General features: G+C 39.7%; 1 protein-coding gene across 2 annotated transcripts; it reads left to right on the top strand.

The window, feature by feature from the left end:
• Positions 1-168: 168 nt before the first annotated feature.
• On the top strand, positions 169-16,440 carry fyco1a (FYVE and coiled-coil domain autophagy adaptor 1a). 2 transcript variants are annotated; one of them, XM_088425198.1, is made up of 18 exons: positions 169-215; positions 1,552-1,649; positions 3,014-3,120; positions 3,200-3,325; positions 3,771-3,877; positions 4,475-4,618; positions 4,735-4,828; positions 4,937-7,420; positions 7,489-7,581; positions 8,487-8,605; positions 8,685-8,852; positions 11,221-11,376; positions 11,443-11,672; positions 11,937-12,090; positions 13,254-13,346; positions 13,431-13,641; positions 15,292-15,401; positions 15,567-16,440. In XM_088425198.1, exons 2-18 carry the CDS (start codon positions 1,589-1,591, stop codon positions 15,640-15,642), a joined length of 4,533 nt encoding a protein of 1,510 aa, XP_088281324.1. In that variant the 5' UTR covers positions 169-215; positions 1,552-1,588; the 3' UTR covers positions 15,643-16,440. The 2 variants fall into 2 exon arrangements, with proteins under 2 accessions (XP_088281324.1, XP_088281325.1); XM_088425199.1 differs by having other exon boundaries at positions 201-215; positions 1,549-1,649.
• The last annotated feature ends 68 nt before the right edge of the window (positions 16,441-16,508 follow it).

Here is a 16,508-nt window from a genome sequence, read left to right as displayed (position 1 = left end):
GCTTGCTGCCAGTGATCACATGACGCCAGTGTTTACACTTGGGCGACATGCAACCTTGTTGGTCGTCAAATCCCGCCTATTTTCTGCAATGCGATTGGTCGTGGGCTTAAATTTGGGTTTGTGAGTGGATGACGGGATGTCAGTCACGCCAGCTGCTCCGTGTTGATCCCAAAAGTGCAGCTGGGCTGATATGGACATGAGTCATATGCTGGAAAGTATGTTAAAGTTTACTTATTCCGTTAATAACAAATGCGAAAACATGTTTGAAAGTTTTAAATTATATTTCTCGTTTATAGGCGAGGTGTTGACACAGAAGCTTTTTGAATTTTTACCGTCTTGAAGTTACAAGTCAGTAATCAACTTGAGGAAAACGATTTGCCCGTTGTTTGCGTAAGAGCTTAAAATAGTTTTTTTTCTCCGCTTGTTATTGACAAAATATATTTGAAGCTGTTATCAGTCACACTTGGTTTTTGCTCGAGTGGTCAAATATGTTGTCAGAGTTGAACAAAGCCGTAGGAGATTAACCCAGTTAGCTCTCGGCAATCGTTGCAAATCGTATCATTGCTCTTAATGGTTCTTGTTCAACAAATGGACGGGGCAGTAATAGCGAATAAGATCTGGATTATATTGTTATCTTGCACACTTTATACCTTCTCGTTAAACACTTTTTATTCTTATAAGCATATTTTCAACCTCCAAACTGGGTGTCGATAGCATTGATAAGTATCGTAAACTCCATCAATTCTATGAACTTTGATTTCTGTCTAATAGCTTGGTGTTAACAACTGTGTACGTGAAATATCATTAAACCTGTGTTTTCAACGTAGTTTTTTTTCTCTCAATCTGATCAGCCTTTATATTCTGCCATGTCAATGTAATCTACCCATGGCTTTCAGAATCAGTAGTGCTGGCCCATGTAACTTCAAGTACTATATATAAACAATGGGACTCTTTCTTTAATCAATTAGATTTCATATTCATGCTCACAAGGCCATAATGCTGACCCTCGCTGACATTGGCATTTTTATATCGTGTCTATTCAGCCACAGGAAACGTGTTTCAACTAATAAAACGTCTGCAATGCGAGCGGTTGACATTATTCCATCTAATAATTATTGTGATGAGTATGATGCACTGTATTTCAATAATAAATGTTTGCATCATAATTATTAAATCTATTGCGAACCTTTCCAGATGATGCGGTTGGTTAAATTTCATTTTTGTGGATGAAAGGTGTCTATAATCGTGACCTAATAGTGGTGGCATTAGAAGATGGATTAAGTCACTTAATTCCCTCACTGAAGGCCCATTTACCAAATGCGCAACCAACCGCTGCTGTACAATTTGCCCAGTATGACATCATGAGTGTTTATCATGAAATTCTGGATGACATACTACTCTTGTGGCTCCAATTCACAATCAATTGTGTTGAGTTTAGAATTAGCATACTTTTGTTATTTTTAAACACAACTACATGAATGAGACAAAAAGTATGCTTATTTATAGAGAAGTATTTTGTCCTGTGCTGATTGTAATTTTCTGATTCAGCAGACTGGACGTGACTCCAGGGAGGAGGAGCAGTGGGGTCATGGCTGCCGGGGCTTCGGTCGGGGAGAGCCAGCTCCAGAGGATTATCCGAGATCTACATGGTACGCTATCAGCTTTATGGGCGTGTGTGAATAGATCAGCATTGGACAGTTGTGGCCTGACAATGGGGTAGCAACTGCAGAGTCACAAGGCTTTATCGTCACACTCTCTGTGTCCTCGGCACTCCTGGATACAGCTCATCTCGCCTCACCAGCTTAAAAATTAAAACAGCGAAAACATTGAAAAGCGGCGAAGTCTGTGTCAGCATGCAGCCAGACAAAGAGCGTGTGCTAAGGGTACACCCAGCGCACGTGTCCTTCCAATTTTTGCGGTGGATACGAGGCAAGTAGATTATGCACATGGAGTAGACTTGTTGGGATACAGTAGTGCTGTAATACAATGGAAATGTATACTGAAAGGTTAGTAAATAACTTTAAGTGTGATTAAGTTTACTGTTTCAATAGAACTTGTTACTTTTCTAGAAGAATTAGTAAGCAAAACTTGCTCAAATAAGTGCTCAAATAATGCTGACTGGCAATTCTTGATGTTGTTATTTTCTTGATAGTTTACCATTTAGGAGCAGAAATTAAGAATTTCAAACTTGGATCAATGTTTTGTGCTAAAAAATATTTAACCACTAAAACTAAACCCTCTTTGATAAATGTCTATTGTGTTATCATAATCCAAAAACAACAATTGTATTGCTTTTTGTTTTATTTGATTATAAAACAGTGACTGTTGGCTCGTCTTATATTTAAAAAAAATCGTGGATGGGATTTATTAAGATATAGCAATCATCATATTTAAAAATCAGAGCTGTTAGTTTAGAGCAGCTGCCTCAAAAAATGTTGGCTGTCCAAATACCACAGCTGATACAAAATATGTCGATTCATGACCTAATTACTTATTATTACTACCTTAGTATTACTAGTATCGTCCGCTCTCTTGTGGCAATTTTATGATCATGAACTAGAAGTGAAAATATTTTAAAATAGAAAATGACCATTAATATCACAGCATTTTAAATAAGAAGCTATTTTGGAATAGATAAAAATCTGGCTTTTTTTGGTGGGGGTTAGAGAAAAAAAAATATCAAAAGTGGTATCAGTCAACTCAAGAGTAGAGTGCTGCTACTGCCTGAAAACAAGTGGTATTGAAAATCTCTACTAATGACCCAATAAAATATAGTAGGGGAGTTTTCCTGTAGTTTGCAGTGTTAATAAAAAAAAATGCATATGGTATATTCTTATAAAATGTATTCAATATTATTATGAGTCACTGTAATTAAGCAGAGTTTGAAGATAAACATTACACTCAAATGTATGAAAATAAGCAAAAAAAACGGCCTTTCCAATTGTATATTGTGCATGTGTTTTGCTGTTTCGTTGACGAATACATATATTTTTTTTCTCTTTTGAAATTGCAGAGGCTGTTGGGGAGCTTGCTAAAGAGTACAAGGAAAATGGGGAGCCAATTACAGATGACAGCACCAGCCTGCACAAATTCTCTTACAAACTGGAGTATCTGCTACAAGTGTGTGTCCCAATTATCATCAAATACCGGATGTCATTTCAAATGTCCTTTTACAAATTCGTCACCATTTGTGTTTCAGTTTGATCAGAAGGAGAAGACAACATTTCTCGGTACAAAAAAAGATTACTGGGATTACTTCACTGATTGCCTGGCTAAAATTAAAGGCGCAAACGATGGCATTCGCTTCGTCAAATCCATATCTGAGGTATGAAAACTTTCATGCAATATTCGCCTAGCCTGATTTCACTGTAATCAGTTCTCAATGAAAAGTGTCAAATCGGAGGCGACGCTGCTGGTGAGGAATTCTGATGAAGAAGCAGACGCCACCACTGACTGAACATTGACTGTTATACGGCAGAAATTGCGAGACCAAATCAAATTAGTCAGTTTACGTCTGTACGAAATGGATCGCTTGCTTATTGCGCTCAGTCATGTGGCGCAATGTGATTTAAATTGGAGCTGAGCGTTGGGATGATGAATTGGCATTTGTAGCATGGCTACTCTTTGAATGTCACTGCAGAGTAACACAACCATGCGTTAGGCAATTATGGTGTAGGTTCTCAGTCATCATATCATTTGCTGCAAAAGTTGAATCAAAGCAACTCATTCAAAAAGGACGTTTCACTTTTAACCTTTCCTCCCACTGATAGCTGAAGACGTCGCTGGGGAAAGGCCGGGCGTTCATTCGTTACTCACTCGTGCACCAGCGATTGGCTGACACTCTGCAGCAGTGCCTCATGAACCAGAGAGTCACCAGGTAAAATTTCCGATCAGATGTTACCAACAATTTTGGACAGTAAATAACACACTATGGTTATAGTAGAATAGCTTTTATCTGTACACGTTTTTTTTTAACTAGTGCAAATTGGATCACAAATGCAAACAGGACTGTGATAATATATCTATTAAAAATAATGCCCTAATATATATAAAAAAATACCACCATTGTGAATGCCCTGAAAAAGTACCCCCTCTATAACAAAGGATTTTTGGATGGGGAAAAAAAAAACTTAACATGAGCATGTTGCTGAAGCCACATCTGATTAATTAAATCTTGGAGCTACATTTGTGATGAAACCTCTAGTCTTACTTTATTTTGCAACTCACTTTGTGGAATATTGCGAATCAAATGATAATTCACGTCCATTTAAAACGCAACAAAATGAAGGCATACACAATTTTGCAAGTAATTAATGTAATGTAGCAAGGACTTGCTTCACTTTCCAATTAATTTACCATTTTTTTGAGAAGAAAAACATACTTTTGTAGTTACAACATTCTAGTTACTTTTTGCTGTTAGTTTTTTAATGTTGGCTGTCCTTGTCTTGAGGTGTTTATATCTCTATCCCTGCAGTGACTGGTACTATGCAAGAAGCCCCTTTTTGAAGCCTCACCTCAGCGTCGATATCATCAATCACTTGTACGAACTCAATGAGATTCACTTTGATGTCGCTTCCAGAGGCTATGACCTTGATGCCTCTTGGCCCACTTTTGCAAGGTAATGGTTTTGCCAAAGGGCAAATCAAAATCAAACAGAAACACATCAAGATTGGAAATGGGGGTTAAGTTGAAGCTATTAAGATTGATTGAAATTACAAACGCAACTTTCAACAGGAGGACACTTGGAGGTGCGAGCTCACCCGGGCACTCATGGAAACCACCCAGCCGCAGTTCTAGTATTAACAGTCTGGCCAGCAGTTACTCCCAGGTAACTAATCAAACATCAAACAAAATCTGTTCTAGTAGGCTCCAATTTGTCAGGTTTCTTCATTGCTGATATTCTCTTCTTGTTTTTTTTTGTCTGATAAATATCTAGCACGCATCTGAGTTCCTCTCCAGCCCTGACTACGGTCAGAGCCTACTGAATGACCCAAACGACTCCCTGCCTCCCTGCAGCGAAGACATCAGCACTGTTGAAGACCTTCGTCTGGAGCTGGACCGCTCTGATCTGAGGCAGCAGGAACTCCTGGATAAAGTCAAGCAGCTGAGCGGCGAGGCTGACGAGCTCAGAGCTGTTGTGGTGGAGCTTCAGAGGCAGCTGGATATGTCACTCAATGCGCAAGAAGAGCAACGAGGTTTACAGGGAGAGTTCAGGGAGCGAGAGGAGAGCCTTTCCAAAGAGGTGGAAAAGCTCAAGACGGTCGAAAAAGCAATGGAGGTCGAACAACATTTTCTCCAGGAAAAGTTGGCTGCCTCTGAGGGGAAGAACATTGAGCTACTGGCCAAGTTGGACGGAATTCTAAATGAGAAGGGCCAGCAGGCGGCTAGTTACTTTGACTCAGCGCAAAAGATACATGAGTTGTTAGACAACTTGAAGGATGCAGAGAAGGGTAAGATGGAGGCAGTCGCTGAAGCAGAGGAGAAGAGGAGACAAACGGAGGAGCTGAGGGTGAAGGAGGCTTCGGCAAAGGATGCTGAAACCAAGCTCAGAGCGCTTCTTACAGCTGAGTCGGAGGAGAAAGGCAGACTGCAGACCAGATTCGAGGAACAGTCGCACGCCCTTGAAAAGTTGCAAGGAACATTGACGCTAAGAGAGAAGGAGGCCAGCAATTTACAGAGGCAGCTCCAGGACCTCCAAATATCCCTAGAGGGGAATGATAAAGAGGCGGAGGAGGTGAAAAGAAAGGCACACGAGGAACGGGGGGAGCTGCACAAAAAATTGGCTAGCCAGAGGGAGACTTTAGAAAAAGAAATTGCTTCTCTAAAAGAGCAGTGGGAGATGAAAGAGGCAGAGCTGACCTCCCAGTGCCAAAAGCTGCAACTTCTTGAAGACCACAATCAAAGTCTGAGCGCTGAGAGGGATAAACTGACCTCAAAATTCAATAACCTGGAGAGTTTGGTTCGAGACCAGGACTCCAAGATAGAAGAATACAAAACACAGTGTACCACTCTAATAGAATCGAATGAGAAACTGTTGACCTCGGCGAAGAGAAACGAGGAACTTAAAAAGGAAATGGCCGAAAACCGGACAATTCTCGAAGGTGAATTAGCATCGCTCCGGGCTTCTGAGAAACAACTGAGGAGACAGCTGGAGGATGCTAAGGTGACTGTGGGTGAAAAAGAAAAGGGGTTGCGTGAAGAAAATCTCAAACTGGAGGAGAGTCTGCAGCGTGCCAACATGGCCGCTGAGCTCTCAAATGTTACATTCAAGCAGCTTGAGAAGGAGAACCAGAGCCTGAGAGAGGAGCAGGACACGGTCAAAGACTCTCTCTTTCGCATGCAGGCTGACTTGAATAGCGTTCACGGGCAGATTGGCGAGCTGGAGAAGAGCTTAGGAGAGTCACGGCAGAATGAAGTCAGACTTCAAGAGCAACTGCGAGCTGTAGAGGCACAGATGGAGACCAAAGAGAAGCAGCTTCTTGAGGTCCAGTCCAAAGTGGTTACTCTGGAGGCCATAGAGAAGGAGCTGACCTCGGCAAAGGCGAAGGCGGAAGCGGCTTGTGCAAAACAGACAGAAATGATTGAAACGGTTACCTGTGAGAAGCAGGTGATGGAGAAGTGTCAGCTGGAGAGAAGCGTCGTCCAGGCAAAAGAGAACCAGGAAGTGGCCGTCAAGCTAACCGTGATGGAGGGCCAGTTGGAGGTCAGCATGAAAGAAGTCTCCAGACTCCAGGCAGACATTCTTGACCTCAAGGTGAGCTTACAGAGATCAGAGGAGGAGAAGGTCAAGTCCCAAGCGCAGCTGGCGGTGACTGAAGCCCAACGGGATGAGCTCCGGACTCTTACCGAGCAGCTGAAAGTCCAGACTGAGGCCTTGAACCAGAAGCATGTAGCGGAGCTCCTAGAGTGCAAAAAGAAAGAAGAGATGCTAACCGAGCAGCGTGATAGAGAAATGGCCGCCCACGCCGAGTTTTCCATCTCCGCCGCCGCCCTTCGAGAAGAGATGTCAGCCCTTAAAGTGGAGAATAACCGACTCGCCCTTGAAAACACCGAAATCCGAGAAGGCCTGCATAGGGCTAACACAGAGATGGCCGAGTTAGGAATGACCATTTGTAAGCTAAGCGCAGAGAAGGAGGAGGCTAGGAAGCACTGGACGGAAGATGCCATCGCCATCGAGGAACTGAGGCAGGAAGTGGAGCGGCTGGAGGAGTGCTTGGGCCAGTTGCAGCTTGAGAATGACAGACTGGAAGCGGAGCTGAGCCACAAAGAGCAACTCCCGGAAGCGATTACAAAACTTCAAGAACAGCTGGAGAAAAGCAGAGACCAGCTGCAGAACCTTGGGGTCTCCAGCCAAGAGGAGATGAAGTCCCTGAAGTTCCAGATGAGCTCAGAGAACATGAATCATCAAGTCCAGATGAAGGTGATTCAAAACTTTGCTGTGTCACTTGTTGTTCCATGTTCATTCATCTCACTCATCTCTCTTATTAGAATGCGGAGAAGCAGTTTCAGGAGGTCAAAAGCCAGCTCGAGGAGGAGAAGAAGAAGGTGTCATGTTTGCAGGACAGGGCGTCTGAACTTGAGGTTTGTGTTCTACAGGCACCGCACAACACATTTATTCATTTTACTGCATCTTTCTTTTCTGGAGTGTTCATATGTGAAAGTATGAATACTGTATACACTTGAAGTCAAAGGACGCCTCTGCAGAGCCAATTAACTGCCATGTCGTGTGAGGATTAAAAAAAAAAAAAAAAAACAAGACATTGCCTTCATCATCAATGCCCCCTGGGAGATAATTGCACTGAGGCGTGCGCCTTGTTTAACTTTCAGCTGTAATACATTGAGATCTTTTCTTCTCACACATACCTCTAATGAGATGCATATTATACTTTGATGCTACCATGCAGAATGGTTAAATTGCGGACTGTAGCTGCCCAAATTTAATTGATCGTTGCCTTAAATTGGTTTGTAGTGACTAATAATTTTACCATTTCATCCATTTTTGCTGTACTGTGCTTATACCAGAGAAAGCACTTAAAATGAGTTCAAGGAGATGAATAATGTTAAACAACGTTAAACTACATCTAAAAATGATAAATTGATCATAAAAAAAAAAACAAAAACATTGTCAAATCTTTGTCAATTCAATCATTAATTGCCCACGCTAGGAATGGCCAATTACCATACACTAAAACCAGGTACTAGTATTCTTACGGACTGATATAGGACTTTTAAGTATTGGCTATTGTGGAGGTTGTTGATACCAGCAACTAATACTAAGTGGGAAAATTTACATCAAGTCGTCCTCTGCAGTCGTTGGCACTGTATTGCAGCAGTTTGACACAGAACTTTGGCCGCAGTATTTTTTTGTCAAGCTTTCAAATGTGCCAAACATATCAATTCCTTGTATTGAAGATACCTGCATCTGTTTGACAAAAGTGGTGTCAAACCCAAGTCAGCAATATGTTTTATTCTTTTGTTTTTCACAGGTTGAGAATGAGCAGTACCTGCAGCTGTGCGGTGAAAAGGATGCCCATATCACCAAGACTGAAGCCATGCTTCGTGAGAACGATGACACGATTCAACAGTTGAGAGACGCCTTAACCAGGTTCGAACATTGCAACGCTTACAAATAGCCCCGCGTAATGGGAGCCTTCTCACGGTAATGTGTATTTCTTCCTCCTCAGTGCTGAAAGTGCACACTTAGACTTGCAAAGCGAATGCAAGGAGTTGAAGCAGAAATTGCGTGCAACCCAAGACGCCCAACAAAGTCAACACCTGAAGATGACTGCTGAAATCGAGGATCTCAACAGTACCAAGGTCTACCTGGAGGAACGCCTCATACAGCTTATAAGGTGAGCCGTGATTCTCAAAGTTTGGTGCTAGTAGCGCTTGCGGTACCTGGAAAAAAAAATACATATGTACAATTATTTTGTAGTTAAAGGGATACTGTACTGATTTAGTTATTATCAGCATTCAGTCATTAATATTTTGCCCATATGTAATTTCAAAACTAAATTATTTTTCATGCACAATGAATACCTTTAAAAACACATTTTGCCACTTGCTGTAGACTGAAAAGGACATTATATCAACAACCAATCAGGGCTCCGCTTGTGAAGGTCACATGACCAAACAGAAACAACTAAGCTGTGATTGGTTGTTAGTGCATTTAGTGTCATTTTCGGTTGTCAGGAAGTGACAAAATGCCTTTTTCAATGTATTAATTATATATGAAGTTATCAAATTACTGTAATTAAAAACAAAAAATGACATTTTTACTGCTGAAAATCACAGAAAAAGTTAATTGTGTCCCATGAACGTTTTAGTACATTTTTATTGTTTAGTCACAGTGTTAAAAGTTTGCTTGTTTAGCCATTTTCAGCAGTAAAAATGTAGTTTGTAATCAATTTGATAACAAAATCAATTTTCATTTACAAAGAATACATTTAAAAACACAATTTGTCTCTTGCTGACTGAAAATGACGTCGCATGAGCTCAGGACTCAAGTACCAACCAATCACAGCCCCCTTTTTTTATGTGACTTTCGCAGGCTGAACCATGATTGGTTCTTAACTGAGTTCTAAGCACTGTACGTGTGATGTCATTTAGAGTCGACAGAAAATTTGAAAATGTGCTTTTAAAGGCGTTGTGTACGAAAAATATTTTAGTCAATTATGACTTTTTTTTTCTGAAAATAGCTGAATAAGCAGTAGTATTTTTATAAACACACCAACTAGGCTAATGTATTTTCGTGTGCATCTTTATAATGGTATTTTGAGCACTCATTACAATTTGAGGTTGTGCTTGGTGTAAAATGTAACAGAACGACTGGCCTAGAGTCTATTATTGTCAGTCAAGAGCAGCAAGCGGAGTGAGGACGTGTATCATTATCCGTTTTGGGGCCCACTAGCTCGTTATTACTGGTTGCCTTTTCTTTGATCGTCACACTGTGTTTTGAGCAAGTTTTTCTTGGGAGAGCAGATTTTGTTCTCTCCGGAAAGGCAGCGAGCAAAAGGCGGCAAGATTTGTTTGAATTTGGAAGCGAGAATAGAAGCGTTGTCTATTCTTCTGATATCAACATCCGGTGTAGCCTCAGTCACAGACTTGACTAATACTGAAGTCTGTGCCTCAGTGCCCACAAGGCTTTTTACATATTGGAAAAATGAACACTGAATGTCAGCGATTGTATTCAGCACTTCTCTTTCGAAAAACTATCTGTCAAATTTCATATGATTAGATTTACATCAGGTGCATTTGCACTTTCGAATAGTTGCAATTATATTTATGTTAACAATATTAAGCGATCTGTGCTGTTTTTAATTTTTTTTACAATACAACACTTTGTTTATTGAATTGTTCCAAAGTACCTGTTCTTTTTTTTCAATATTGTTGTCAGGTTTTGTTTTTACCAAACGTTCTGATTTTATAGACCTTTCGAAAATACAATGATAATTGGGTTTAGATTTTTTAGGCCATCTCTTGCAACTTTCAACTGCAAATTGGCTGAAATGCATCAAACAAAAGCCCTTATTTTGGAAAATAATGGATGTAGGTTATGCTAATTAGGTCACTGCAGGCATACGCTATTACTTCTGATTAATGCAAAGTCACAGTGATGCAAAAAAAATGCCGGTGTGCACATTGTCTAGTTGCTGGTGATTTTTTTTTTTTTTCTTGCTCAAAGTACGTATACTTTTAATTATTTATAAGTAAATGAGGACCATTGTTTTTTTTTTTTTTACAACAGTATTAACTAATTAATTTAATTAGTTGCACCTAGTCAAGACAGTTTCTGGTTTATTAATATGATTGCTATTTAGAACAAAACAGTTCTTTTTAAAAAAAAATAAAATTAAAAATGACATTGCTGAGTGTCTCCAAGTTTGCAAAAAAATGTGTATATATATATATATATATATATATATATATATATATATATATATATATATATATATATATATATATATATATATATATATATATATATACACACACACACAGACACACAAATTAATCATTTTTTTCAATAACTTTTATGTTATACACTAACCAAACATCATACAAACCAATACAATAGCTACTGTATATAAAAATATTTGCTCTATTCGTACAGTAAAGCTCTTTTTGAAATTGGAAAACAATGTATTTCATTCGGGTTTATTTTGGTGCTGTTGACCTTGATGATGACCCTTAAACATGTGGGTCGCCTTTTCCTCCCAGGGACAAAGATGCTCTGTGGCAGAAATCTGACGCGCTGGAGTTTGAGCAGAAACTACGAGCGGAGGAGGAGTGCCGGTGGTTGGCGGACAAAGATGCCACTCACTGTCTGGACTGTCAAGGCCAATTTACCTGGTGGCTACGCAGGCATCACTGCAGGTGTGTGTTCCATATCCAAAAAGGACACTTTTCAAGACACACCGATGACATGTTTTCTTTTTGCAGACTCTGCGGTCGCATCTTCTGCTACTACTGCAGCAACAACTACGTCATGATCAAACACAGCGGGAAGAAAGAGCGTTGCTGCAAGGAGTGTTACAGCAAACACGGCGCAGTGGTGGAACGTTTCACCGCCGCCGAGCTCAGCCCGGCTGAACAGCAACCACCTCCGCCCACATTCGCATCTCATCCTACCCCTGAGGCTGCCCCTTATATACCCACTCCCAGTGTCACAGGTATGACATGAATTAATCCTGAACGCTGTTGCGCGGTCTGCGTTTATTTATTTATTTTTACGTCAACGAATTAAGGATAATCAAAACGATTGGTTGAATAAATTGTTTATGTAGTTTAGGGCTGCAACTAACGATTCTTTTGACAAACAACATTTTTGGAACATATCCCCTTTGATGAATTGGGTTCACAGTAATTGCAGGTGCAGTTGGTCCATTTTTTTTTTTTTTTTTGCAACCTAATCTCATCCTCAAATTCTTTCCCAGTTTCAGACCCGAGCCATAAGCTTGACGACGGCGCTTTTGATATCATCACGGAAGAGGAGGTAAATGGCGTGTATGACAGTGACACCAATTCACAGACCACAGGCGGCTCCTTTGAAGGAGAACAGGAGCGGAGGCCACCCAGATCCTTAGACATGTAAGCAGATTCTAGTTAGGTTTGCTTGGTATGGTTCAGATCTTGTAGCTTTTAGCCCAGCACGCCATCACTTTTGTTTCTATCGAAATCGTTGTCACCTTTAAAGATAGGAAGTGGAATTTAGGGAAGTACGCAAGTTCCCTGTTGCTTGAGATACAACAGCAATTGTTACCTGCTGTGAACGCGCCACTGCTAGTTTTATAGAACAAAAAAAACAAAAACAACAAAAACAAAGGCTGCAGTCTGGAAAATAGACAAATCTTCAGGTTGTGGTAAGAATGCTAATGTGCGAACCTTTGGCTTAATCAGCACCAAATAAAAATAATTGTTCTTGCACAAATACTTTGTAATCTTGGTTGGTTTCACGTGGGCCTTAGAGCTCTGATTCTCAATAATGGGGATATGTGAAAGCACTTCAGGTGGTATGTGAGATTTCAAGAGAGTTCCTGTAGGTATTCAGCAGAGTTAATGGAATGCTTTTCAGTTCTGTGGTAGGAGCAGTACATTTTTATTTTCAAATTAAGAACTAATGAATGGGAACATGAAGTAACATACTGTGTCCTTGACTTGTGTTTTTTTACTTTTTTTTGCAACATGTCATTTTTATTGTTTTTTGTTTTTTTTTGGACCTGCACAGCTCTCATTTCACAGGGTTTTAAAATCATTTCACAACCTTCTTCATCATTGAGGAAAGATTAGGAACCAGTGCCATAGAGAACAGTCAGCCCTAATGCGAGGAATGATATAGCTGTTCCAAGTAAATGTGTGAAAGTCATGTGGGTTCACTTTTTGAGCTACATAATGGTTCAAAATATTCCCAACGCACACTTGGAGGAGCTTTCAACTGCATATCAGTGCATTTATCAGCGGCTTCTGACGGTAACACGTAATGACAACTTTGTCATCTCCATGACGACAGAGCATATATCATTGGCTGCGAAGATTTGTCTGAAAGCCCCAGAAAAAAAGGTTTCTGTAGATGCGTGATGTTGGTTGAGGATTGTCAGGGACTTGTGAGTAGCATCCAATTGCAAAAGTCATTATCATGAAGGGTTTCACCAAGCCATCTTTATGGATAGCTGTCCCTCTCCTCTTTCCTTTATGGTTGCATTATTGGGATGGAATTTTGACATTATTTTTCTTTGTGGTGATAAATTTTGCAGAGCTGTAGGAGAATTAACCCCTGATGAGCCGGAGGATAATGTAGCCACCGTGCAAGATTCTGAAATCAATCTTCTCAAGTCAGGAGAACTCACGTGAGTGTTGACATCAACTCGCAGCTGACTTTTGCCTTATCTTTTTTTTTTTTTTTTTTTAATAAAATGGCCGTCTCCCTGCAGGATGGCTGTCCCGCTCAGCATCGAGGATATTTCTCAGTTTGGGGATGGCTCCCAGGAACTCTTCATCAAATCCAGCTGTTACAGCACGGTGACTGTCGCCGTGGCTGATTCGGGGCCGACCATCAGCTGGATGTTTTCCTCTGAACCTAAAAGCATCTCCTTTAGTGTGGTTTACCAAGAATCTGCTGAGGCTCCGTTGGAACAATCAAAGGTAGATGCCCTCATGTTCACCTCAGGTACACATACTGTAGATATAACGGCACATAACTGTGCCTCATCTGGAGCATTTCAGAGTCAATATTTACTTAATAACATAGCCTCCGCTGCAAATTTCAAATCCATGTGTTTAAATGAACAACCCCATTGAAAGTATAGTTTGATTTATAACCCCCCCCTTACGAAAATTGAAGGCCCTGGGTGTGTTAGATTGATATGCCAACACATAAGCACAAACAATAGAGTATGGACTATATGTATGGTTCAAGACCATATGGTTGGACCATACTTTTATATCATAATTATAAAAGTACTTGAGAAAAAATGTTGTCAAACTTGATGTATTTAGGACATTTTTTTTTAGGAAACGTCAAAGGATTGATGAATAGTCACCCTCTATTTGTGCTTTCATCCACTACTCTTATCCTCATGCATTATTGAGCGAACGACAAAACAATATTACGCAGGGGATATGGAACAAGCCCTGCCACAATAAGAGTAATTGATGCCCCACACTCCCAATGTATATAAATGCTTTCATTGACAAATAAAATTTAAATTATAATCCAAAACAGTGTAAGATCATTTCTAAATCATAAGATTTTCCATTAACAACCGTAACTGAACTTAATGGCCAACATATAAAGATTTTATTCCCAGTCAAAATGTATCACTTCAAGAATCCTTGCTTGACTCTGAATCCACCTTTCCTATTAGCCAGGTTTTGGGCACCGTCTTGTGGCATCTTAACGTGTTACAGAAAGCAAGAAAATTGCTGAGTTTTAAAGTGAATAACTGAAGATAGCTTCCACAGGAAAATAATAGCAAAATGCTTTATTGCTTTAGTGTTTAATACTACACATTTATTATTTTATTCTAAATTGTAATGGTTTTGAAATACTTCATGTCAATCAAGTCCAACAGAATTACTATATATATACCGTGCTTAATCTTTCCAACCACAATAATAAGCATGTTATCATTTAAAAATGAATGAGTTCTCTTTCGATAGTTATGTTTCATCTCATAGGTGTGCCTAATGTTCTGAAAGAAGAGTGTTCTTTCACGCTCTATAGAATGTGACCCCCCCCCCCCCCCCCCACGTGATTGTGGAGCCACTGAAGTACACGCCGGATTGAGACATTAATAACCCATAACCACCTACATTATTGAATTGTCTTGAAAATCAATTTTCGGAAGCCTTGTCCTCATTTGCGTCACGGTTGGGCTGGTGCCTTTGGCAGTTGGATGAGTACACCTTGGACTGCTTGTCAGCAAATCGCGAGGCACTTACCATCTTATTGCATCTTGAATTGTAGATTAAAAGTCATTGACGTTATGAGGAACTATTAATGTAATTATTTGGTTTTATAAGTTGGATTCTTCAAAGTAGGAACCGTTGCCCTATCCATCTATCTATCTATCTATCTATCTATCTATCTATCTATCTATCTATCTATCTATCTATCTATCTATCTATCTATCTATCTATCTATCTATCTATCTATCTATCTATCTATCTATCTATCTATACATCTATACATCTATACATCTATACATCTATCTATCTATCTATACATCTATACATCTATACATCTATACATCTAATCTCATCTTTGTTTTATTTATTTCTTTATACGGCAAGGTCCTCATTCCGCTGACACGCTGCAATTCTCACAAGGAGACCATTCAGGGACAGCTGAAAGTGCGTCGGCCGGGAAGATACGTGCTCATATTTGACAACTCTTTCTCACGGTAAGTGCGAGCTTCTTTACCTGCAAGTGATTCATCCTGAGTGGGCAGATGCTCATGAATGAGATATTTTCTTAAAAACAAAGACATCGTCTCCTACTACTGTTTATCTAGCTGCCACGCACCAGCTAATGGGATTTTGAACGGAACTGTTCTTCCCCCTCACAGGTTTATCTCCAAGAAAGTCTTCTATCATCTGACCATGGAAAAGCCCATCATCTATGATGGCAGTGACTTCCCCTGAAGCTTTAGCGTGACATGGACTTCACTTAGGTATCTCCATGGCAACTGAAAGGGACTTAAGAAAAACAGCATGCGCGACACTTGTTTTTATTGAAAGCAAAGCAGTTTTTTTTTTTTTTTTAAGCAATAGCTAATTTCATCAAGAAAATAATAACACCAAGTAATAGTTTTACATTTGAGTAATGGAAAGGTATGCTTTGATTGATTTTAAGTTTTTATTTTTACTTTGGAGAAAAAAGTGACACTAGCAGAAGGAAAACTGCAAGAAAGCAACGCTATCAGCTTTTTTTTAATGCATTTATATACTTTTTTGTTTTATAACGAACAGCGTGTTGTGCAGTCTTCCAATTCAATGTCGAAAGTTGTCCTTTTTTAGTATAACCACTATTTGCACTGTGCGCACTTCTCAGGAGTTTGACATACATATGGCACTTAGTTGTCATTTTATGTTTTTCTATGAAGCAAAGCAAAATATTTAACTGGCGCCGTCATCTCCTTTTGACTTGATGAGTTGAGATGTTGCAATATATTGTAGCTTCCAAGTGCCTATTGACTCATGGTTTTGTCATCGGGGTTCACTTTTGGGATTAGTAAGTCTTTGCAATATGTTTTAATAGGTTTTTTTTTGTTACCTTTATTGGATTTTGTCTCTTTTACATTTTGTGGGGGGACAAAAACTTGTTGTTAAAGCATTGACTTCCGATGTTTTCTGTTTTCAAGTAGTTCAAATTTGTATGCAAAGCTGTTTTGTCTCGACAGCGCTGCACTTGTTAAAATATAAAATGTGTTATTGGTATGATCATTGCGTTGATGGGTTTTATTTGTGTGAAGAATTATTGCAGTGTGCTTGCTGTAACCGAGTCAGAC

The sequence above is a fragment of the Hippichthys cyanospilos genome, chromosome 10 (assembly GCF_059441005.1).
Source record: "Hippichthys cyanospilos isolate Australia breed blue-spotted pipefish chromosome 10, RoL_Hcya_1.0, whole genome shotgun sequence".
Classification (NCBI taxonomy): Eukaryota; Metazoa; Chordata; class Actinopteri; order Syngnathiformes; family Syngnathidae; genus Hippichthys; species Hippichthys cyanospilos.
The sequence above is the reverse complement of the archived record's forward strand: the minus strand, read 5'-3'. Positions and strand labels throughout refer to the sequence as shown.